Source organism: Oncorhynchus mykiss, chromosome 23 (genome assembly GCF_057628025.1).
Source record: "Oncorhynchus mykiss isolate SJ-2025 chromosome 23, ASM5762802v1, whole genome shotgun sequence".
NCBI lineage: Eukaryota > Metazoa > Chordata > Actinopteri > Salmoniformes > Salmonidae > Oncorhynchus > Oncorhynchus mykiss.
Window position 1 is genome coordinate 28,266,713 of NC_143044.1, and position 25,850 is coordinate 28,292,562.

General features: G+C 41.0%; 2 protein-coding genes across 9 annotated transcripts in view; one reads left to right on the forward strand and one right to left on the reverse strand.

Annotated features, from left to right (window-relative positions):
- Nucleotides 1-3,275: 3,275 nt before the first annotated feature.
- On the reverse strand, nucleotides 3,276-12,916 carry LOC110502689 (E3 SUMO-protein ligase ZNF451). 4 transcript variants are annotated; one of them, XM_021580920.3, is made up of 14 exons: nucleotides 12,657-12,916; nucleotides 12,054-12,116; nucleotides 11,685-11,768; nucleotides 11,426-11,539; nucleotides 11,185-11,293; nucleotides 10,828-10,978; nucleotides 10,608-10,734; nucleotides 8,965-9,121; nucleotides 6,680-6,827; nucleotides 4,410-5,962; nucleotides 4,227-4,304; nucleotides 4,001-4,078; nucleotides 3,786-3,813; nucleotides 3,276-3,557 (listed from the first exon to the last, which is right to left on the reverse strand). In XM_021580920.3, the coding sequence occupies exons 1-13, from the start codon at nucleotides 12,753-12,755 to the stop codon at nucleotides 3,800-3,802; spliced, it is 2,775 nt and encodes a 924-aa protein (XP_021436595.3). In that variant the 5' UTR covers nucleotides 12,756-12,916; the 3' UTR covers nucleotides 3,276-3,557; nucleotides 3,786-3,799. The 4 variants fall into 4 exon arrangements, with proteins under 4 accessions (XP_021436595.3, XP_090073364.1, XP_021436594.3 ...); XM_090217238.1 differs by having other exon boundaries at nucleotides 12,466-12,695; XM_021580919.3 differs by lacking the exon at nucleotides 3,786-3,813 and having other exon boundaries at nucleotides 12,657-12,774.
- Nucleotides 12,917-13,380: 464 nt separating this feature from the next.
- The window catches only part of LOC110502687 (dystonin), a 197,974-nt gene continuing 185,504 nt past the window's right edge, over nucleotides 13,381-25,850 (forward strand). For all 5 annotated transcript variants that reach the window (XR_016491040.1, XM_090217231.1, XM_090217232.1 and 2 more), the window contains exons 1-4: nucleotides 13,381-13,618; nucleotides 14,056-14,090; nucleotides 16,046-16,234; nucleotides 20,314-20,527. Coding sequence is in view for 4 of the 5 variants with exons in the window: in XM_090217231.1 (XP_090073357.1) it covers nucleotides 13,438-13,618; nucleotides 14,056-14,090; nucleotides 16,046-16,234; nucleotides 20,314-20,527 (619 nt within the window). In the remaining variant the exon portion in view is untranslated. The remainder of the gene's footprint in view (nucleotides 13,619-14,055; nucleotides 14,091-16,045; nucleotides 16,235-20,313; nucleotides 20,528-25,850) is intronic.

Sequence of the window (25,850 nt, forward strand, 5' to 3'; positions counted from 1 at the left end):
GTCTTCCTTTATATTTATTTTTAAGACCTACAGTGCCTTCGGAAAGTATTCAGACCACTTTACTTTTTCCACATTGTTACTTTACAGCATTATACTAAAATTGATTAAATCGTTTTTTCCCCCCATCAATCTACACATCAATGACAAAGCAAAAACAGATGTTGACATTTTGCTAATAAAAAAAATAAAACACAGATATCACATTTACATAAGTATTCAGACCCTTCACTCAGTATTTTGTTGAAGCACCTTTGGCAGTGATTACAGTATTGAGTCTTCTTGGGTATGACGCTTGGCATTTAGGGAGTTTCTCCCCTTCTTTTCTGCAGATCCTCCCAAGCTCTGTCAGGTTGGATGGGGAGCGTTGCTGCATAGCTATTTTCAGGTCTCTCCAGAGATGTTCGATCGGGTTCAAGTACAGGCTCTGGCTGGGCCACTCAAGGACATTCAGAGACTTGTCCCGAAGCCACTCCTGCGTTGTCTTGGCTGTGTGCTTAAGATCATTGTCCTGTTGGAAGGTGAACCTTCGCCCCAGTCTGAGGTCCTGAGTGCTCTGGATCAGGTTTTCATCAAGATTCTCTCTGTACTCAGTACTGTAATGTACACCCAAAAGTACCCATTACATTTTGACAGGAAAATGGTCCAATTCACACACTTATCAAGAGAACATCCCTAGTCATCCCTACGGCCTCTGATCTGGCAGACTCACTAAACACAAATGCTTAGTTTGTAAATGATGTCTGAGTGTTGGAGTGTGCCCCTGGCTCACCGTCAATAAAAATAAACAAGACAATTGTGCTGTCTGGTTTGAAATTATTTATACTTTCACAATTGATACTTCAGTACGTTTTAACAATTCCATTTATTGTTGATACTTAAGTATATTTAAAACCAAATACTTTTAGACTTTTATTCAAGTATTTGTCTGGGTGACTTTGATTTTTATGAGTCATTTTCTATTAAGGTATCTTTACTCAAGTATGATAATTGAGTACTTTTTCCACCAGTCTATACTTTGCTCCCTTCATCTTTCCCTCGATCCTAACTAGTCTCCCTGCCGCTGAAAAACCTCCCCACAGCATGATGCTGCCACCATCATACTTCACCCTGGGATGGTACCAGGTTTTCTCCAGACGTGACGCTTGGCATTCAGGCCAAAGAGATCAATTGTGCTTTCATCAGACCAGAGAATCTTGTTTCTCATGGTCTGAGCCTTTAGGTGCCTTTTGGCAAACTCCAAGCGGGCTGTCGTGCCTTTTACTGAGGAGTTGCTTCCATCTGGCCACTCTATCATAAATGCCTGATTGGCGGAGTGCTGCAGAGATGGTCATCTTTCTGTAAGTTTCCCCCATCTCCACAGAGGAACTCTAGAGCTCTGTCAGAGTGACCATTGGGTTCTCGGTCACCTCCCTGACCAAGGCTCTTCTCCACCAATTGCTCAATTTGGCCGGACAGCCAGCTCTAGGAAGATTCTTGTTGGTTCCAAACTTCTTCCATTTAAGAATGATGGAGGACACAGTGTTCTTGGGGACCTTTAATGCTGCAGAGATTTTTTGGTACCCTTCCCCAGATCTGTGCCTTGACACAATCCTGTCTTGGAGCTTATACAGACAATTATTTTGACCCCATGGCTTGGTTTTTGCTCAACTGTGGGACCTTATATATACAGGTGTGTGCCTTTCCAAATCATGTCCAATCAATTGAATTTACCACATGTGGACTCCAATCAAGTTGTTGAAACATCTCAAAGATGATCAATGGAAACAGGATGCACCTGAGCTCAACTTCGAGTCGGGAATACTTATTCATATACATATTTTTTTTAAAACTTGAACACATTTTCCAAAAAATAAATACAAATGTTTTGCTTTGACATGATGGGGTATTGTGTGTAGATTGTAAAAATCTGGAAAAGTCAAGGGATCTGAATACTTTCCGAAGGCACAGTATATGCATTTTGTGCTCAAATCAATGACCGCTGAACTTTGAGGTAGACAATTCTTGTTTTAGGAAAGTAAAAACCAATAAAACAAAAGGCTAGTGTTGTCATGATACCAACATTTTACTAATGATACGATACCAGGCCAAGTATCACTATACAGAGTAGCGTCGCAAAACAATTCAGATTGGCCGTTCGCCCCGTCCCCCGACACGTTTTCTAAATGTTATGCGCTTAAAAATATATATTAAATAAAAAAATGTTATGCGCTTCACATAAAACACGTCACTGATACACTTCCACTCAATACAACACATTGAATTTAACTTCGCGCTGTTCACTGTATAACATAATGAGCTAATTTGCTCAAATTTGCAAAGGCTACCTGTGATTTGAATATATACTGAACAAAAATATAAACGCAACATGTAAAGTGTTGGTCCCATGTTACAGGAGCTGAAATAAAAGATTCCAGAAATGTTCAATACGCACAAAAAGCGTATTTCTCTAAAAGGTTGTGCACAAATTTGTTTACATTCTTGTAAAGGAGCATATCGCCTTTGACAAGAATAATCACATTGTTTTTTTCAAGTGAATACTCAGCACAATAACCCTGTGATTTAAATGTTTCATTCCATTTGGATCAGTTGTGGGTCTACTTTCCAGTTTGTAAGGTCTAGAAAGCCACAGTAGAAAGCATGCTTTATGTGTGGCATAAATACAACCAGTCACAATGTTTGGCTCTGATTAGGCTACTTCGTTTCCAGTAGGCTAGCTACGCACGTTTGTCCAAAATATAATTTCAGCATCAGAAATGTGCAGAGGCTATTTGATGGAGAGACATGTTACAAAATACAGAAAAGTGTAATGACATTAAGATATTGTCAAGCCAAGCCTTCGGTGCTGAGTTGACCTACAAGGTAAGGAGGATTGTAGGCCCATTTTCTGTTTGTTGAGATTGACAGTCTATTTCATTGTGTTGTTGAAAATGCAAACCCTGATATTAAAGCGACAAAGTCAGTTTGCTTCGCTTTTTGGTTGTGTGGTCCATTGGCACAGATACCGGTAAGTGGAACATTATATATAGCATCAAAATGTTGAACATCTGATTTCTACCTAGCTGAACATTGTCTGCAGACGGCTTTGATCTGTAATGTAATGAAACAGGCAGGGAGTTAGCTCGTCAGTGGTGGTCGGCGAACCCTCCACCTCCTGGCCTGTTGCAATGCGTGGCATCGACTGTGCCACAAAAGTATGCTACATTTTTTGGGAGGGAACCATCGCTAATTTATTTGACAATATACTGACAGACAATGATTGAAATTTTGGCATTAAAGAAAGAGAAAATAATTAACATCTTTATTAAATAAAATAAAAAGCTCTGAACATGTGATAAAGATGCATACATGGTATGCCTCAATCTTTATAGTTCACAAATAATGTTGTTATTACTGTGTAATCACATCGGTCCAACCCGGTCTTCAAGTGTTGTTGAAAGTAGCTGATATGTTACACATAAAATATAAAATGCCATAAACCAAATGAATGACAGGTTCCCAGAAAATAACATTCGCTGATCAGTATTCCAAAAGGCTTCTTTTGAGCGCTTCCTCCATCTCTGTGAAGATACGTTGGGAAGGAAGGGGAAACAGAAAAAAATATCAAATAATGTCAACTTCAATAAGACATGCTGCAGCACATAACTTGGTCAGTGTCTAGTGTTGTGACAATCTCAAAACCATCCAAAAAGTGTTCACACAGTTCTCTACAGCAACTACAAACCACCAACTATCTGAATGTCCCAGTGTGCATTTAATGTTACTATGATTTGATTAGACATACTCACACCGAGGTTATTCTTCAAGCATGTAATGCTGGTAAAAAAGAAAGGTATCATCTTGTTTTTATTTTGCTACACCTACATGGCCTGGGCAACAGCTTCAAAGCTGACAGACAGAACCTTTCTGGACATTCAAACAAGGCATCATGCAAACGGTTAAAGCAAATGTAACTAATGAAAAGATCCTCAAATAAACAAAGATAAGTAAAGGTGTTACACACCAATATCAAAGTCAGTTGGCTCTCTTGCTTCTTCCACACTTAAAGCCAAGGCACGCTTCATCGCCTCATCAGATTCACCTGAAACAAGAAATTTACAAAAAACAAGAGATTCTCTGTTTAAAAACCCCAACATTTCCAAGAAACCTTCTATAGCTATAAAATGGCTATGGCAGATGTAATTTACCAAATCACTGAACAGATGGGAAGACAAGAAAATAATCATCACCTCCATGAGCTTCAGTGTCATCTCTGACCTCATCCAAGTTCATAGCAATGGCATGTTTCACATCTTCAAACTCCTCCTCTATAAAATAAAAATCAAATCAGAATAAATCAAATCAGTTTTCTAAGAGCAGGAAGGTCAGTGCAGTGGAAATTAATCATGGAAGATAGTCCAAAGCAGACTTGCCATTCACTTCTGGTTTGATCTCCATAGCAACCAGTGTCTTAACAGCGGAGGAAGCTGCTGCCTTCCCCATACGACTCTCACCTCCATCCCTGGAGCTCGAGCAAGGCTCCAGAGGGCAGTGCTGGGAGTGGTAGTGGTTATGGAAACTGGGAACGTCCTTATGACTCTCCTGACAGGATCCACACACCACGTCAAAGGTATTCTCTAGGCCCAAGGCTTTGTGTTGAGCGTGGACATGAGTCTTTATCTGGGCAAAGGAGGACACCTGGACGTCGCATGGTACACACACGTAGCTGCATTCGTCTTCACTGGATAGCCTCTTCATGCATCGTGTGAAGGTAGCCTTCCTTTCATCTTTGTCCTTTTCTGATGACATGCATGGACACAGACATTCATGCCTTTCACTGGCTGTTGCCAATGGACTGGAGTTGGAGTTTTCGGCCTCAATGGGTCTATCAACCTCAGGCTCATCCATGCGGTAGTAGTCCTTACTGTGAAGGCCCCTATAGTGCTCTTGGAACTCCCCCTCAGTGTCATACTCCATGCTGTCACAGAGCCCGCAGAAGTACCGCGTCACTATTTGGTTGCTGTGTTCATTCACACAGTGCCTGCGTACTGTGGCCTCCTTGAAGTACTTCTGTGGGCAGTGGCCACAGGAAAATCTCTGGAAACTGTGGTTGCTCACATCTCTGCAGTGCTTGTGCACAGCTCGCTCCGAGTTAAAGATGTCTTCACACATCCTGCAAATCCACCTTTCATCCTGTTTGGGAGAAGGTGTTGGAGTTGTAGTTCTAGTCCTGATATCAGTGAGGGCGCTGGGTCTGCCACTGGTGGAGGGTTTGGCATAGGGAATGGGAGCAGGCTCCTCGTCCGATACCGCTCTCTCCCTGAAGTAAGTGTGTCCACTGTGGGTCTCTGACACATGCAACAGGATGTCCTCGTGACGCGGCATGTCAACCTTGCACAGCCGGCAGTGAAAGAGGAAGTTTGAGAGGTGGGCACCGCCGTGAAAACGGCTCATGTGCAGGCGAGTGATGGACGACTCGCCCATATGCTTTCCACACACGCCACATTGATGGAAGATATGATTGGCAGCAAAAAGGTGCTTGCTGGCCATGGCCTCCTCTGAAAAGCGCTGGCCACACTCACAAAACCATGCCACTATCAAGCAACTCCTTGAGGGCCCAGCGCTGCCATTCAAAGCTCCCCCGCATCTCTGGCGCTTGGCTGGGGATCCAACAGAATCACCGCTCTCCTTGTCCCTCTTCTGAGAGGGGGTTACAGGACCTTTTGACTGTTTGGGCCGTGAAGTCGCTGCAGCCCTCTTGGCGTGTTGGATTTCATAGAAATTGCTGTAGAGCAGAATTGCCTTTTCCATTGTGCAGTTGACCTCAGTATTGTGCCGACTCAATTCTTTATGCCTCTCAACATCACCTTGGTTGAGGAACAGTTTGCAACACACAGCGCACTGGCCCAGCACTTGTAGTTGTTTCATGACCTGCACCACTGTTTTCTCTGCCTCAGCCTTGGCAGTGCCCTGTCTGCACTGCACACTGAAGAAGAAGGGAACAAACAACAAGCAGAGATAACATTAACGAAATTACAAATGAGATCTATCCATTAGGGCCGGAACGAAACCAATATTGCGATACTCATTAGTATTGTGGCAAGGCAACAAAACTTCTTTAGGAAAACAGCCCGAATTTTGGAAACAAACATCATTATGTTGTGATCCAGAGTCACATTTATTTATTTTCCAAGCTATAGCACACAATATATTACATATTTCCATTTTTGCCATGCGAAGAATATTGCAATACTGGTATCGTCAAAGCCCTATTATCCATATGATGGAAGTGAGGGTTATAATCAAGGCCGAGGCTGCGGTGCCAAAGGCTCTTGCAGACATTGATTCAGCTTTGATCGAACTTTATTAAGCGAGCACCATTCATCACTGAAATTCACCAGAGTAGCCTGTTTTCTGGGCAGCCAAACAAGTAGAGCAGAGACTGTGTAAAGTAGGGAATCCCGCACATGTGCAGAAGCTTCGTATTTTTAGCTATTGGAAAGAGGGTGCCACTCTCTATAAATCAATGATGTGTTAAATATGTATGTCCATGGTTATTTTTGTTTGTCTGTGTATAAGACAATAAATCAGTGTGTAACAATATGTACCTACACTGCCTATTTAACAACCATGTAATTGCATGTACATTAACACCATTCTGACTTTAAAAGTATACTAATAACACATACTGGTATAAACTTACTTGAAGTGGGCCTGTGCTTCCATGTGTGAGTTAAGCCCCTTCTGGCATGTCGTACATCTCACGCTGAATGAAACTTCCTTACACAAAGCAATGAGACGATTCTTTGCATATCGTGGGAAAGGAACTGGCAATGCTGTCCCTTTAGTTTCTTTTATCCAGAAAGAGAACAAAATATCTGGTTAAACGTTTCAATAGAAGATACAAAGAAATAACCATTTATTGCGCTGCATTGTTGGTTAAGTGAAATGAAATGCATTTCATGGTAAGGTTGTAATTGGTGCATGTGACAAATAAAATGGTATTTTATAGCAGTGTATTGGCTGTTATCACCAAGCACTATTCATTCACATAAAATATTTGCTCTATAGAAATGACAAACTGCATTAAAAAAATAACATTAAAAAAGTCCATATGCCCCAAATATTTGCTCTTCCTGCCTAAATACAAATTACCCGGTACGTAATATCTAGCGTTGACACCGATTAATATCCTTGTAAAAATATGTATGTATGTATGTATGTATGTATATATATATATATATATATACACACACACACAGTGAGGGAAAAAAGTATTTGATCCCCTGCTGAATTTGTACGTTTGCACACTGACAAAGTTATGATCAGTCTATAATTTTAATGGTAGGTTTATTTGAACAGTGAGAGACAGAATAACAAAAAAATCCTGAAAAGCGCACGTCAAAAATGTTATAAATTGATTTGAATTTTAATGAGGGAAATAAGTATTTGACCCCTCTGCAAAACATGACTTAGTACTTGGTGGCAAAACCCTTGTTGGCAATCGGAGGTCAGACATTCCTTGTAGTTGGCCACCAGGTTTGCACACATCTCAGGAGGGATTTTGTCCCACTCCTCTTTGCAGATCTTCTCCAAGTCATTAAGGTTTCGAGGCTGACGTTTGGCAACTCGAACCTTCAGCTCCTTCCACAGATTTTCTATAGGATTAAGGTCTGGAGACTGGCTAGGCCACTCCAGGACCTTAAGGTGCTTCTTCTTGAGCCACTCCTTTGTTGCTTTGGCCGTGTGTTTTGGGTCATTGTCATGCTGGAATACCCATCCACGACCCATTTTCAATGCCCTGGCTGAGGGAAGGAGGTTCTCACCCAATATTTGACGGTACATGGCCCCGTCCATCGTCCCTTTGATGCAGTGAATTTGTCCTGTCCCCTTAGCAGAAAAACACCCTCAAAGCATAATGTTTCCACCTCCATGTTTGATGGTGGGGATGGTGTTCTTGGGGTCATAGGCAGCATTTCTCCTCCTCTAAACACGGCGAGTTGAGTTGATGCCAAAGAGCTCCATTTTGGTCTCATCTGACCACAACACTTCCACCCAGTTGTCCTCTGAATCATTCAGATGTTCATGGGCAAACTTCAGACGGGCATGTATATGTGCTTTCTTGAGCAGGGGGACCTTGCGGTGCTGCAGGATTTCAGTCCTTCACGGCGTAGTATGTTACCAATTGTTTTCTTGGTGACTATGGTCCCAGCTGCCTTGAGATCATTGACAAGATCCTCCCGTGTAGTTCTGGGTTGATTCCTCACCGTTCTCATGATCATTGCAACTCCACGAGGTGAGATCTTGCATGGAGCACCAGGCCGAGGGAGATTGAAAGTTATTTTGTGTTTCTTCCATGTGCGAATAATCGCATCAACTGTTGTCACCTTCTCACCAAGCTGCTTGGCGATGGTCTTGTAGCCCATTCCAGCCTTGTGTAGGTCTACAATCTTGTCCCTGACATCCTTGGAGAGCTCTTTGGTCTTGGCCATGGTGGAGAGTTTGGAATCTGATTGATTGATTGCTTCTGTGGACAGGTGTCTTTTATACAGGTAACGAACTGAGATTAGGAGCACTCCCTTTAAGAGTGTGCTCCTAATCTCAGCTCATTACCTTTATGAAAGACACCTGGGAGCCAGAAATCTTTCTGATTGAGAGGGGGTCAAATACTTATTTCCCTCATCAAAATGCAAATCAATTTCTAACATTTTTGACATGCGTTTTTCTAGATTTTGTTGTTGTTATTCTGTCTCTCACTGTTCAAATAAACCTACCATTAAAATTATAGACTGATAATTTCTTTGTCAGTGGGCAAACGTACAAAATCAGCAGGGGATCAAATACTTTTTCCCCCCTCACTGTATATATATATATATATATATATATATATATATATATATATATATATATATATATATATATATATATATATATATATATATATATGACTAAAGATGATTTACAGTGGAACAGGCAGTTGAGGCTTACCACTCATGACGATGGACTGAGAGAAGTGGTTTTTGGCCGACATATGCTGGAGGCACTCGTCCCTGATGTAAAAGAGGAGATAGCAGGCAGGGCAGGCGAAGCACACGATCGGCTGGCAGGTCTGAGTGTGGTTATGGTCTTCATCAGGGAAGGACAGCTTAAGAAAATAAGAATAGAGAGTTGTTACACACAGTACAAATGTAAGACTTTGTCCGGATTGAAATCTGTACCCAACATCTGTGGTTGAAAATAAATTAATACTTTAATATCCCTATTTTAGTTTAAGAGACAAAATTGTATGGCAATCACTGAAGAACAAACTAGTTTGAGACTATCTAATTTCTCAGAGTCGTGGCTGAACAAGGTCATGGATATACAGTATATCACAAAAGTGAGTACACCCCTCACATTTTTGTAAATATTTTAGTATATCTTTTCATGTGACAACACTGAAGAAATGACACTTTGCTACAATGTAAAGTAGTGAGTGTACAGCTTGTATAACAGTGTAAATTTGCTGTCCCCTCAAAATAACTCAACACAGCCATTAATGTCTAAACCGCTGGCAACAAAAGTGAGTACACCCCTAAGTGAAAATGCCCTCCAAGGCCCACCCATGGCTGCACCCCTGCCCAGTCATGTGAAATCCATAGAATAGGGCCTCATTAAATTATTTCAAATGACTGATTTCCTTATATGAACTGTAACACAGTTAAATCTTTTAAATTGTTGCTTTCATATTTTTGTCACAATGTATGAAATCAACATTTGAAGCATAGTTATTGGACAATTGCTCTTTTGGATGGCAATTTATGAAAATGTAATGTGGGAAAAATTACTGTTTTTCAGTTCCTCGCTGTAAAACAGTATTTCGGCAGATATATTAGTAAGTTGTCCACCCCAATAATCGGATTCGGACCCCCCCCACCGCCCCAGAGGAAGTCGCAAAAAATTGACAATGGGCTGTTTCTCTTTGCTACCGCAAGGCTAGCAAGACCAGTGCACAGTCTGGAACCAACAAAACCCTGAACAACTTCTACCCCAACCATAAGACTGCTAAACAAGGCTGCTAAATAGCTCATCAAATGGCTACCCGGACTACCGGCATTGACCCTTTTTTGCACCAACTCTCTTGTACTGACTATATGCACACACATTTGATATTTTTCTCTGCATTGCTGGAAAAGGACCCGTAAGTATTTTCACTGTTAGTCTACACCTGTTTACAAAGCACGTGACAAATAAAATAACATTCAATTTTTTATTTGGGTCACAGCTAAATGCTGCTCTCTACTGCTTTGGTAGTGATAGATGTCAACACTATTTTCTTAGTGATCATTTTGAGGTCCTCCATCCAATAACAAAATATGTTGCAGGAATGTGAAGTATTGTTACACTGTTTATGTTTTCAACCTCCTACTGAGAACCAAACAGGAAGGCACCACTGTGTGAAGGTGGTCGACCGGACTACCAAAACGGCATTCAGAAATTCAATTTGTCCCTAATGGTATTTGATTCCTTTACTTTAGGGCTATTGGTAGGTATAATTACTGCATAGAGCACATTTGAATGACAGCGGTGACTGAACACAATTGAAAGTGCAGCCATTTCTAACAGTAGTTGATTTTACAGGCATAACCAACCTTTGACTGCTGATGCACCTTCCAAGCTTCTTTGGTTTCAAAATTAAGACCACAAGCAACGCAAGCAAACAGCTCGGTTGAGCTTCCTTTCAGGTAGATGGTCGGGTCACAAGGAGAGTGGTCAAACCTGCAGACAGAAAAAAAGGTTCTCAGGGCTAAATTAAAAGTAGGTTGTTTATTATGATTAATGGATATAGAAATATAAATCTCATAATTTAACCTTTTCAAGTGACCTTCTAGGAGAGGTACGTTGTCGTAAACCCGACCACAGTTGATCACTGGACAGGTATGTGTGGATGAGCTACTGGTGGGAAAGGGGACCTGTCTGCGTCTCCAGCTAGCTCCAGTATTGATGACCCCAGGTTTCACACCTAAGAACAGACAATGGTAAGACTGAGATCCTGCTTTTCTACCAAATTAAATTACATTTCATGTGTGCCTGTAGCGCTGACTCCTGTGCCGTGTTCACAAAGCATCTCAGTTTAAGAGTGCTGATCTAGGATCAGTTTTGAACACAGGCCCAGATCTGAAGTTAAAAATATTTAAAAAACTTCCAAGGCTAACTAGAATACATTACCTGGCATCTTTAACCACATATCCACACAGTGCTTGGCGTCATATGCGTTACCATTGGGACTAAATGCCAGCTCCTGCCGTCCATGAGCCTTTTGTGAGATTTGCTTCTCCTGAAATAAGGCAAGCATTGACATGACCAATATGAAGAACTGTGAAAAGAGACAATAGCACCCACAAAAGACAAATACACAACAAGCTGCAATGGCTAATATGATCATACAAGTTTTAAATTTTGTCCTTACCTTGAAGGCTTTACACTTCTCTACTCTTTCCTTATTCGCCACAGCCACTTGGCGAGCTAATCTGTCCAAAGTGGAGGTGACCTGAGCTTTCTGTCGGTCAATCTCATCTTCAATCTTAACAATAATACAAAAAAGGTACACAAAAACATATTACATACATAACAATAACATGTAACTTTTTTTGAACTGGTCTTCCAACCACCTTTCCATGTCATTACAGTTTGTATTAAATGTATTATCTTTCACTTGACACACTCACTGTCTCGGCTGTGGGTAAACTTCCATCGTATTCCCCATCACTCAGTAAATCAATACATTCCAGTACAGGTCTGAGTGGAGCCTCCTAAAACGAGATAGTTAAATGGATGAGACACTGTCTGATACTGTGTCATTCAAACACTCGACTCTTTTGGACACTGTCTTAAAAGGTCTGTTTTTTTTCTTGACAGCTGTATAAAAATATACTGACTCACACTAACCAAGTTATGGTCAATTTAATTTAAACTAATACATTGGATGAAAATGTTTAATGTTAATTATTACGCCTAACTTTCCTGGAAAGGTGAATGGCAACATAGCTAGTAGAGAAACCTTTGAACCTTGTTCCTACAAATGACAAATCACTTACTGACACAAACTCCACCTCATCTTCATCATCATTTGCTCCAATTGGGGAGGACATTGATTTTATCTGGAGAAAATAATTACATTAAAAAAACAGACAACTCAACCAAATCGCACAGATAATCAACAACGTTGTCAAAATTATTATCTATCAACGTCTTCAGTATTATGTCTGGCTGGGCTGATGACAAATGGCTACATTGTTACAATGTTAACGTTCGCTATCTAGCTACAATTTAACAATTGTTTGTTTTCATGCAAGCCTACTCCAATCTGCCATCGCGTGTGGGTTCAAGACTAGTTAGCTATAATCCCTTATAGTACTAGTGTGAATGACTGCTCCAACACTTATGCTGACTAGCTACTTAGCTAGCTAGTTGAAATGTCGAAGAAAACACGTTAGACATCTTGCTTACTGTATTTAGCTAGCTAGCTAGCTAACGATAGTTGGCGGGTTAGTGCACAGCAAGCAGTTCGGTAGCTATATCTCTAAATGTATGCAAATATTCGGTAAACAATGTAACTAGCCAACTAGTTCGATAGTAACTAGCTAGCTAATTATCTTTAAGGTAAATTATGAAAATAATAAGCACGAGTAGACACTCACAAAATTGCGTTTTCGCGCAAAAGGGATTGTTGATCTCCTGCGGGTGTTCCTGGGATATGAAGTTCTAATGAAAGGCTCACGGCGGGGTTGCAGCCGCATTGTGGGGAAAAGAGGAAAAATAAATCGTCCTCGTCATTAATTAATTAATGAATTATGAAGGCAATTATTTTTCTTGGAAAAAAATACACATTTGATCTTTTAGTAAAAATATAAATTATTGAACATAATTTTCATTCCATGTCAAATACTCAATGTCAAAACGTCATCTGTGCTTTATCTTAGCCAGCTGGCCTACTAGCAATTTTCTATTTAGCAGAGTAATTTCATGACAAATGGGCCTATACTTGGCCTATGTGTTATTACAGCCTAGCCTTATAGCCTAAATATACCTTTTCATCCTACAGTATTCTAATCATGTATCGGAGACTATACATTTAAGCAGGTTAATGATAGAGACTGATCATGATTCCCGGGCTGCCACCTTTAAATATCTTCCATCTGCAACATCTTTGCTGTGCTGAGCTCAGAGATGCATGATGCTTACTCCCCCTGCTTGAGTTGTAAAAAGCTCTTCGGCTGAGTCATGGATTGATGCTTTAAAATACGTTATTGAAATCAATAGAACTGTAGAATAGTCTGTAGCCTAGCCCATGTTTCAGGCTGCGATGAGAAATTCACTATATCCTGTGTCAATATATTGGTTCGCTTTCAGCATTTAGGGCAGCATACGTGGAGCCGGATATCTGTGTGGAGAAGGCGCTGCCCTACATCGCGTTTTATAATGATTGCTGCGGCGTTTTTGGTTTTATTGAGACCGTATAGTATTCAAGTTGTTTTGTTATTGTTGCTGCTATTGGTGGGAACTATTGCAACAATTCTCTTTTTCTGTTGCTGGCATCGGAGGGTTCGTAACGGGAAACATCCTATTAAATCCGTGCTTTCAGGGCGCTCAAGGAGTCGCGGTGAGTAGAGGCGTCAGCATCTCTAAGCAGTGCGGCTAATCCACCAAACCAAATGCGTGGCATGTCTGTTATATGTTCAAGCATTTTCACACGATAACCTGTTAAATAGGTTATAACCTAAACTGTACCATGTGCTATTCTTAGCGACTTGACACACTTGAATTGCCATTATTTTCAGCAGAAAAACATAGCCTATAGAGTTTAGACTGCTATGTGCATAGCCTTGAGGATGAAATCATCTATTAGCCTACTGTCAGTGTGCAAATGTATCTTGTCCACCTTATTCACAAGTGTACTGTAACGTACACAGTATTAATTTGTCTAATGGTATCCTATGATATCATTATGATATCCTAAATGTAGCCATAGACAACAGGCCTCATATGTGGTGTGTTTGAAGGTATCCGAGTGTTAGAAAATATTTTCATTTGTCCTAGAAGCTGGTCTCCGGACGCATCATTTTCGATCAGAGGTAATCAATCATTGGTTAGGCTATTACTTCTGTCAAGGTCAGTAAGTAGCCATTTTTTATTTATATATTGTGAAGGAAGTATAATGGTGCTCTGTGTTACTTTTATTATACTTTACCGGTATACTTTTTGGAGTTGTTGGTGTGTTATTGTTAGACATAGTGTTATGCGCATTGCGCATGTGTGATCAATAAATAAAGTGACTGATTCTGCACTTTCTGCAGTTTGACTGTAATTCTGAAAAAATAATCCACGTTGTAATGAAAAATGACAAAATATGCCTATATAGGCTAAAACAAATTGTACATTAAAAAACCAACTACACTGAACAAAAATATAAACGCAACATGCAACAATTTCAAAGATTTTACTGAGTTACAGTCCATATAAGGAAATCATTCAATTGAAATAAATGCATTAGGCCCTAATTTATGTATTTCACATGACTGGGAATACACATATGCATCTGTTGGTCACAGATACTGTACCTTAAAAAAGGTAGGAGCATGGATCAGAATACCAGTCGGTATCTGATGTTACTGCTATTTACCTCATGCAGCGTGACACATCTTCTTCTCATAGAGTTGATCAGGCTGTTATTTGTGGCCTGTGGAATGTTGTCCCACTCCTCTTCAATGGTTGTTCGAAGTTTCTAGATATTGGCGAGAACTGGAACATGCTGTCATACACATTGATCCAGAGAATCCCAAACATGCTCAATGGGTGACATGTCTAGTGAGCATGCAGGCCATGGAAGAACTGGGAAATGTGCAGCTTCCAGGAGTTGTGTGCAGATCCTTGCGACATGGGGCCGTGCATTATCATGCAGAAACATGACGAAATGGCACCGAATGAATGGCACGACAATGGTCCTCTGGATCTCGTTACAGTATCTCTGGGCATTGAAATTGCTATTGATAAAATCCAATTGTGTTCATTGTCCATAGCTTATGCCTGCCCATACCATAACCCCACCGCCACCATGGGGCACTCTGTTCACAACGTTTGACATCAGTAAACCATTCACCCACACAACGCCATACACTCTGTCTGCCATCTGCCCGGTACAGTTGAAACTGGGATTCATCCGTGGTTTCAACATCGAAGGTGAGCATTTGCCCACTGAAGTCGGTTACGGCGCCGGACTGCAGTCAGGTCAAGACCCTGGTGATGATGACAAGCACGCAGATGAGCTTCCCTGAGACGGTTTCTGACAGTTTGTGCAGAAATTCTTCAGTTGTGCAAACCCACAGTTTCATCAGCTGTCTGGGTGGCTGGTATCAGACAATCCCGCAGGTGAAGAAGCTGGATGTGGAGGTCCTGGGCTGGCTTGGTTACACATGGTTTGCGGTCTCTAAAACAATGTTTCTGGTAGAGAAATTAACATTAAATTCTCTGGCAACCGTTCTGGTGGACATTCCTGCAGTCAGCATGCCAATTGCACACTCCCTCAACTTGAGACATCTGTGGCATTATGTTGTGTGTCAAAACTGCACATTTTAGAGTGGCCTTTTATTGTCCCCCAGCACAAGGTGCACCTGTGTAATGATTATGCAGCTTCTTGATATGCCACACTTGTCAGGTGGATGTATTGTCTTGGCAAAGAATAAATGATCACTAACAGAGATGTAAACAAATGTGTGCACAAAATTTAAGAGAAATAAGCATTTTGTACAAATGGAACATTTCTGGGATATTTTATTTCAGCTCATGAAACATGGGACCAACACTTCACATGTTGCATTTATATTTTTGTTCAGTGTACTTAATTACATGATTATACTATTAGATTGTGTAGCTATACAAAATCCCAGTTTCATCCATTAATAGTAATATGTGTCCGTGTGATTCATAATAATATATTGATCATCCAAATAGTTATATGTCTCAAGCATATTAAACGATTTCAGCATACTTTTCTCTCTCCTTTTGGACATGATGTGCCATGTTTTTACAGGGCTTCAGGCACAGCCCGCTCCATGCCAGGAGGGCGCGCGCTCGAGTTGCAGAGGAAAAGCCTCTTGTCGAAATTCCCGAGAGTGAGCATCAAAGTGACTCATCCACAACTGTGAGAAAACGAAAAGTGAAGAAGAGAGTCCTTCCAGACTTCTATCACTCAGTACAAGTCACCCCAACACGCAAACCCGTAGGTATATTATTGGGTAATATAGCCTAAATCCAGCAGCCATAGTCATTTATGCTATCTATTCTAAATTAAATCTGCATGGTCAATTAACACCAGGCCGATTTATTTTATATTTTTCAATTGACAAGTATAGGCTACATCGATTATATGTTTCCTTAAATGAATTACCAATTAAGTATCCAATTTAAAATGCGCGCGTAATCCCCATTGACATCGGTGCAATGGATGGTTTTTAAGCGCCACTTTTCCTTCAATAGTTTGGCCTTCTGTACCACATCATGCCTTGGTACGCTGTTATTCGAAAAGCTATTGCAGATTGACATTTTATGAACACTGACAAATGTTAAAGTTGAAGCCTTAAAATGTATTCAATTTCTTGATATTGCCCATGTTGTCATTTTGCATGTTGACACATGCATCAAACAAACATTTGACATATACCATGTTATAATGTTGCTGCAACTGAATTATTCTCGATTGTTTATATCAACAATCATCTCAGTTGTAGGATACAACCCTTAAACCTCACCATATGCCAAACTCAGGCTACTGGGGGGGGGGGGGGGGGGGGGGGGGGGGGGGAACAGGATGTAGTGCTAGAAGATGAAGGTTGGTGCATATGTGCTTTTGGGTGTCTACATTTTCTTAGTTTACTCTGGATAAATCTAGCTCAGTTTGGGCTTTCAAGTTACAACTGAGTATCATGAAGTTACTGAACCTCTTTTGTGTTATGATTACATTGTTTCAAATGGCCAATATTACAATTACCTCTAGAATAAATAAAACAATTGTGTAGCCCTATTTACAATATATCATCAATGTCAATTTGAATGTTTATTTTCCCAAATGTATCATGTTTAGTTTTTGTAAACATGGACATTTACTGCTGGATCCTTTTCTCTGTATCCTCAAGTTCTCAAGAAATATATTGAGTCTTAATTTATTATTCAATATATGGTAATAGCAATAGACTACCATTGAACAATTTTTTAATAATTATTCTAAATTACTATGGAACTTTTTCAATTCACACATAAGAAAGTATGAAAGCAAAGATTAACCCATCACATCAATGCAATTTTTATTGTCTTGTTCCTGACATAATTCTGGGTGTTGTAGTCTTGTAGGAATGTATATGGGGAACGTTACTACCAATATTCAACGCTATTGACGTAACCGAGAAAAAAAGTAAGTTGAGTAAGAGTGGTGACTCACCAAGTATGTGGCGGGAGGGCTTGGCAATCTCCTAAAACAAGTGTTTAGTTATGCTTTGTTTGAGGTGGTGGGTTTCTCCTAACACTAAGGTCACAATAAAGATAATATGGGCCGAAGCATTGTAGCGACTTTTAAGTAACTGTCCAGTCTTTCCAGATTTCTATGAAATATGGCCTATAATTAATTCAAATATGAGTGAAATAGTTTTCCTTCCAATAAATGGCCATTAAGTATGTTAAAAAGCAGATTTTGTGTGTTGGAATGGTGTGGGCGTACCCCAACAATAGTGGTGTGGCCTTATAGCGGTCATTAAAAATATATGGAGTGGCTGCTGATCCAACCTTTCCCGGACCTTTTTTCCCAAACCCTTTTTCCCGGACTAAAGGTCCCGAAGCTACTGCGCATGTGCGGATCACGTTCTACGCATCTGTTTCTTTTCCTCTACTTATTAACACACATGGTTGTGGTCTTCCCTTCACATTTCCAACTGTCAATCCTGAATGATAATTCTTTACGTTTTACCAGTAAAACTTTCATGCAGCATTTGCATACCAACCATTTGATCTCAATCAGTTTCATGGGGATATGCATTTAGATCTTCTTGTTATACAGTGTTGTTAAGAAGTAGCCTACAGTGTTGTTTTGAATGATGTACAGTGAGCGAATTTTAGAGCAGATGGTGTTAACCAACTGTAGCATAATCAAGTATTTTGCCTTGTGGCGCACGCTGTTGTGTATTGGCCCCATGAGGGAAAAATGCAGTGGTGTTTTTGTCTTACAGTAATGTTAAACTATGCTATTATATTCGGTTCAGTTATGTAGAATACGATCATTATGTGATCATGCAGACATAGATTCAGTTTTGATCTAACTTTATTAAATTGGTAAGTCTACCATTTATAAGTTGCCTTTTCTCTATAGCTAGAGCAGCGACTGTGTGTAAAGTATAGAACGCGATCTGCACATGCTCATAAGCTTTAGTCTGGGAAAAGTCGGGCTCTGCAGCCACAGCCTTAAAAATATTAATGTCAGTAGACTGCTGATTGGCCAGCTCATCCTCCTCAGGATGATGACATCATCCTCCATGAGGAAATAGCAAGCATTTTTAAATTAAACAATCTGTTTGAGATACCAGTTTGAGGTGACGTTTTTGAAGTGTTTTTTTCTCTCCAAATTATGCTTTGGCCACATATGACTATAGGATGAGTCAACTCCATTGTTTGGGTATGAGTTAACAGAATATGATATTTTAAAAGTGAGATTTTCACTGGACAGTTACTTTAACCTAACACCTAGCAACCCCATTAACAGCTAAGGTGTTGGCTTGAAAGTCGCTGGACATGGGTTCGAATCCTGGTCAGGGCAACCCCCTAATTTCGCTACAATATGATATGACCATGACTCAGTAGTCTAAAACCTTGAAGTGGTATTGATATTTGGAGGGTATAACAAAGATTGATGATCACTCAAATGCAATAAATGCACAGCCAAAGTTTATGGAGCATTATATTTAAGTCATATCATGCATTGTTTGCATAGTTTCAAGCATGTTTGTGCTCACCATTGAGCAAGATAATGCTTTGTTGATAGACCCTCATGCCACAGTAAATAGTCACAATCCATGCTGGGAACAGGTTGGTGATTGTGAAATCACCCAAAGGTAACTGTCAATGTCCTACTCTTGTTCAGATTGCAAACAGCAATGCAGTTCTATAATTTTGCAATCGAAGTCCACATGTGACTGGTATGCCCTATTGCTTTTTGACCAGCCACACCCTGTCTGGATGTGCCAACAAATGCTGTGGCAAAGTATTTGTTATGCATCTGCCCCCTTACCCTATCACAGGGCCAAGGCAGACAGCCTACAGACAGGCAGACAGACAGAGCCAGGCAGACACACAGACACAGGCAGACAGAGATAGGTTGTAATGAATAAGCCTGCAGAACCCAGATATTTTTTCATTTATTTTGATGATAAGGATAGTGCTCTAAAATTGCACATTCATTGTCAACTAGCAACAATTCTAGTCAATGGTACACAGTGCAGGCATATGTGCATCAGGCAGCAAAACAACAACGCGGCTGTGCATGGCTGATGAGACCAGGTTGATGACAAAAGGATGTTCATGGACCAGTCTGGATTTCTGATTGGTTTTCGACCGTGAACGTGGAGGCTACGCAGTCACCACTAGACATGCACGTACCCACCCAGGAGGGCGCTGTAAACACAGCGACATTGGCCACAGTTTCCCGATTGAATAATCAGGACTAGAGCGCTGGGATCCTCTCTAGTCTCCACCCGTCTTCTGTATCCTAGGATGGTGAGGCGTTGACATGCTACAGCCCTAGCATCGCATTCTGCTCGCCTTGGCCCAATCTATTCGCACTCTCTGCTCTGGGGACTTTTGACATAATTTCATCTCAAAGGAGAGACTTCACTAATTTAATGGGCAGAGTGCATCGCTAGAAGGGTGTGGTTCTGATAAAAAATGACATAACCCGCCGCTGCCTGAGCTTGCAGCAAATTGATAAAGGATTTCGATATTATTCAACCGACACCATGTATACAGCGGTAAGTCTTATTTCTGGCCTGGCGGGGGAGCCAGATACAATCGATTTTCCTTCTTGATGCCTGCTTATGCCTTTTCTTTTGATTGTTGAATCAGAGATCATTGCTAGGCGAGCTGGTGGCTCACGCTACTGTGCCTCCCTTGAGCTATCAATGTGCATTTACACTAGGTTACGCGCATCAGTTTAGGCAAACGTAGGAGCAGCGATGGTGAGAAATGTTTCATTGTGTCTGTCTGTGCTGTATGTGTGTTGCCTCGCAACACATTGATAATTTATTTCTATTGTTTTATCAGAGCTCCGGTTCGGGCAACGCTTCCCTTCACTGTTCCATGTCTTCATCGGCCGATTTCTCGGACGAAGATGATTATAGTTTTAAATCTGGATCGGTCTCACCGGCACCAGGGGACACGTTACCCTGGAACCTACCCAGACACGAGCGACATAAGCGAAAAATTCAGGGAGGATCCGTTTTGGATCCAGCAGAGAGAGCCGTGCTCAGGATTGCAGGTGAGTGTCAATATTTATTGTTTGAACTGCTGCTGATAATATAACATAAAATAGACCCATTGATTCTGCAAATCTATCAGATATGGCAAATGTAGCCACTGTGCTGTGATGCATTGTAGATTTTTTTACAAGTATAAATAGGCTACAGGCTTTTTATTTATTCTGCATAATTACAGTAGACTGACGCTGCTGCTGGACAGTGGACACTCCCATATGTCAGCCGCTGTCACTTCTGATGCATGTCCAATTTAGACAAAGACACATGTTTGTACTATAGGCTTCTGTAGCCAATAATTAGGCCCAAATAATCTTTTGTCTCATAAGTTAATAAACAAATTAGATAATTAGACTACTGTAAAAACCTGTATAGCTGAGGTGTGTTATTTGCTGTCTGGGAATGCCCACATTACATCCTCTATTCTATTGTCCATCCAATAAAATAAAATACAAGTTTATTGGTCACCTACACAGATTTGCAGATGTTATCGCAGATGCACTGAAATGCTTATGGTTCTAGCTCCAACAGTGCAGTAATATCTAGCAATACAATAAGAATACACAAATAATCCAAAAAGTAAAAAAATATCAGAAATCATAACTAGCAATATCACAATGAGCAATGTCAGAGTCCGGAATACACTGAGTATACAAAACATTAGGAACACCTGCTCTTTCATAGACTGACCAGGTGAATCCAGATGAAAGCTATGAACCCTTAATCATGTCAGTTGTAAAATCCACTTCAATCAGTGAAGGGGATAAGACAGGTTAAAGGATTTTTAAGCCTTGAGACAATTGAGACATAGATTGTGTATGTGTAACCGATGTGAAATGGCTAGCTAGTTGGCTTTTGTGGAGCGATGGGTAACGATGCTTCTGGGTGACTGTTGTCTGTGTGCAGAGGGTCCCTGGTTCGTGCCCGGTTCAGGGCGAGGGGAAGGACTAAAGTTATACTGTTACATTGGTGCCGTGACCCGGATCACTGGTTGCTGAGGAAAAGGAGGAGGTCAAACGGGGGGTGAGTGTAACCGATGTGAAATGGCTAGCTAGTTAGCGGTGGTGCGCGCTAATAGCGTTTCAATCGGTGACGTCACTCGCTTTGAGACCTTGAAGTAGTGGTTCCCCTTGCTCTGCAAGGGCCGTGGCTTTTGTGGAGCGATGGGTAACGATGACTGTTGTTTGTGTGCAGAGGGTCCCTGGTTCGCGCCCGGTTCGGGGCGAGGGGACGGACTAAAGTTATACTGATACAAATGTGTGCCATTCAAATGGTGAATGGGCAAGACAAAATATTTCAAGTGCCTTTGAACTGGGTATTGTAGTAGGTCGCAAGCTCACCAGTTTGAGTGTATCAATAACTTCAATGCTGCTGGGTTTTTCATGCTCAACAGTTTCCCGTGTATATCAATAATTTTCCACCCTCCTAGGACATCCAGCCATCTATGGGAAGTATTGGAGTCAACATGGACCAGCATCCCTGTGGAATGCTTGACACTTTGTAGAGTCCATGCCCTGACAAATTGAGGCTGATCTGAGGGCAAAAAGGGGGTGCAACGCAATGTTAGCAAGGTGTTCCTAAAGTTGTTTTACACTCAGTGTATTGTCGTGGAAATTCACCACTAAGGACTCAAATTCAATGTAAATCATATCAATCTTTATTATCACAGCTGGAGAGGTTCACAAACTCAGTGCAAGCTTGTGAAAAATCAGAGGGTGTTCCCTTTCAGTCCTTATATGCGGCTACACAAACAAGTCATATAAGCATAATTTACATGATTCTTTATTAACGTTGGCACCTGCATGTGACTGACGAGACTTCTTCTCTCAAAGCTGGGACCTTGAAACTGAGATAATTCTTTTGATTCCCAGAGCAATGTTCTGGGCGTACTGCCAATTGGTCTGAGCAGAGCACTGGGCGGCAGCCGGCTAGTGACAGTGTCTAAGGTGCTAGACAGAGTACTGGGTGGTGGCCGGCGGGTGATGGCTGTTCAACAGTCTGATGCACCTGTACTGACCTCGCCTTCTGGATGATAGCGGGGTGAACAGGCAGTGGCTCGGGTGGTTGTTGTCTTTGATTTATTTTTTGGCCTCACAGGAAGGACAACAACCACCCGAGCCCCTGCCTGTTCACCCCGCTATCATCCAGAAGGCGAGGTCAGTACAGCTGCATCAAAGTGGGGACCGAGAGACTGGAAAACAGCTTCTATCTCAAGGCCATCAGACTGTTAAACAGCCATCACTAACATTGAGTGGCTGCTGCCAACATACTGACTCATCTCGAGCCACTTTAATAATGGAGAAATTGATGTAATAAATGTATCACTAGCCACTTTAAACAATGCCGCTTTATATAATGTTTACATACCCTACATTACTCATCTCATATGTATATACTGTACTCTATACCATCTACTGCATCTTGCCTATGCCGTTCGGCCATCGCTCATTCATATATTTGTATCTACATATTCTTATTCATTCCTTTACACGTGTGTGGATAAGGTAGTTGTTGTGAAATTGTTAGGTTAGATTAATTGTTAGATATTACTGCACAAGCATTTCGCTACACTCGCATTAACATCTGCTAACCATGTGTATGTGTCTCCATCTACCTGATGGTAGCAGGGTGAACAGACCGTGGCTCGAGTGGCTGAGGTCCTTCATGGTATTTTTGGCCTTCCTATGACACTGAGTGCTGTAGATGTCCTGAAGGGCAGGCAGTGTGCCCCTGGTGATGTGTTGGGCTGACCGCACCACCCTCTGGAGAGCCATGCAGTGCAGTTGCCAGGCGGTGATGCTGCCCAACAGAATGCATCTGTAGAAGTTTGTGAGGGGGCCATGTCAAGTTTCTTAGGGGCCATGTCAAATTTATTCAGCGTCCTGAAGTGACTGGGGGCATGCTCTCTCTGCTATCTCCTGTAGTCCGCGATCAGCTCCATCATTTTGTTGACGTTGAGGGAGAGGTTATTACCCCTGCACCACTCTGCCAGGGCACTAACCTCCTCCCTGTAGGCTGTCTCATCATTGTTGGTGATCAGGCCTACCACTGTCATCAGAAAACTTGTTTGTAGAGTTGGAGTTCATGGGTAAACATGGAGAATTGAATGGGGCTGAACACACACCCCTGGGGGGCCCCCGTGTTGAGGATCAGCATGGCGGAGGTGTTGTTGCCTACCCTCACCACCTGGGGGCAATCCAAGATTGGCTGTTGAGATTGAGTTCTTTAGGTGAAGGTGCAACGAGCGGTCATCATGGCCTGTGCATATGCTGTGCATTAGGCTACTTGAATCGGAATTTGATTATTCATTCTAATCCTCTAATACATTGGTTTATTAATCATGTATTACATGGGCTGACACCAGCTGCAGGGCCTTTGTGATTGCAACTTTTATGTTGGTCTGATGCTGTTTATTTGATTACAGAATGTTTTTAATAATTTAAATGTGGTTGGAATTATTTGACAAACTTCTGTGCCATAAACTAAGAATTTCACAGGAGAGCAAGCTATTGTAGTAGTTGAACTGTGTGATTTACTGTAAATGTAGTCTGTGAAACAAATGAGAGTAGTAATGATACATTCTAGGTGCGACCTTGCTAAATGCATTTTTTTTCTTTATTTTTTTGCAAAAAGACTGTTCTTGGACCATAGTTTCAGTTCAGTAGCATAGAAAGGGCTATAATAGGCCCATGCACTTTTCAATTCAGGAATTAATCCTTAGTCATATGCTCAGGACTATAAAAGGTGAGTATTTGGTTGGGAATGGTATGGACTCACTTGGCACATCTGCAGGGTGTGCTGTCTCGCTCACCTCCTTTCCCTTCTTGGTGACCTCTCAGAATCTTTCTGTTGACATTTATCAACAGAATATTTTAGCTTTGATTAAAAAAAATGGAAAAAGTAAACTATCATATCGTAATCCAATGGGATATAATCGTAGAACAATCATTGTGTTATTACACGTAATAGGCTACATGCTATTACCTCTCACATGTACAACCTTTAACGTGTTGCTTGGTTTGAAAACGCTATTTGATGTTTCTAACAGGGGTCCTATTGTTTTGCTCACAATGTAGGCCTAAAATCCATATTTTCTGTTAGCTGAATCTCAGGATCCAAAGATTACTAGCTAGTTTGAAAAAATAATCTCTTCAATTTGCAAGTCCTGAATCTGCCTGATGGCAGGATGTGATCATTGTTCAGGTGGATGCATCTGTCCCTTTCCTAGTGATGCCTGATATTGTAGAATTATTTGCCCTCTGATTTCGCCTATTTTGTTAATCTTATTCATATCTCTGTGACAGTCGTCCTAGGGCTGGGCAATGTATTGAATTTATTTGATTAATTCAAATGTATGTTTTTGCGTGATATTCCAAAGGCCTGTATCACAAGAATCTGGTTTTATTTTAATTTGTTATGTGCGTTTATGTTCGCTTCTTCTCATGTTTATTTTTTTTGATTGCAGTTAGAGTACAGTATAACTGTAGTATGCTGCAAATACTGCGTCCAAAGTAGAGGTCAACCGATTAATCGGAATGGCCGATTAATTAGGGCCGATTTCAAGTTTTCATGACAATCGGAAATCTGTGTTTTTGGGCGGCAATTTTTGTATGTATTTAAAAAAATATATATATACCATTATTTAACTAGGCAAGTCAGTTAAGAACACATTCTTATTTTCAATGATGGCCTAGGAATGGTGGGTTAACTGACTTGTTCAGGGGAAGAACGACAGATTTTCACCTTGTCAGCTTGGGGGATTCAACCTTGCAACCTTAACTAGTCCAACGCTCTAACCACCTGCCTCACGAGGAGCCTGCCTGTTACGCGAATGCAGTAGAAGCCAAGGTAAGTTGCTAGCTAGCATTAAACTTATCTTACAAAAAACAATCAATCAATCATAATCACTAGTTATAACTACACATGGTTGATGATATTACTTGTTTATCTAGCATGTCCTGCGTTGCATATAATCGATGCAACGCTGGGGGATGATTTAACAAAAGCGCATTTGCGAAAAAAGCACAATCGTTGGACGACTGTACCTATCCATAAACTCCAATGCCTTTCTTAAAATCAATACACAGAAGTATATATTTTTAAACCTGCATATTTAGCTAAAATAAATCCAGGTTAGCAGGCAATATTAACCAGGTGAAATTGTGTCACTTCTCTTGCGTTCATAGCACGCAGAGTCAGGGTATATGCAACAGTTTGGGCAGCCTGGCTCATTGTGAACTAATTTGCCAGAATGTTACGTAACATAACATTGAAGGTTGTGCAATGTAACAAGAATATTTAGACTTAGGGATGCCACCAGTTAGATAA

Bases quoted from the DNA above. Each gene is read 5' to 3' on its own strand.
- LOC110502689 (XM_021580919.3), bottom strand. From the start codon at position 12,755: ATGCGGCTGCAACCCCGCCGTGAGCCTTTCATTAGAACTTCATATCCC. The intron at 9,122-10,607 runs GTTGGTTATGCC...TATTTTCTTAAG, and splicing joins AGGTGCATCAGCAGTCAAAG to CTGTCCTTCCCTGATGAAGA. The intron at 4,305-4,409 runs GCAAGTCTGCTT...TTTATTTTATAG, and splicing joins GATCAAACCAGAAGTGAATG to AGGAGGAGTTTGAAGATGTG.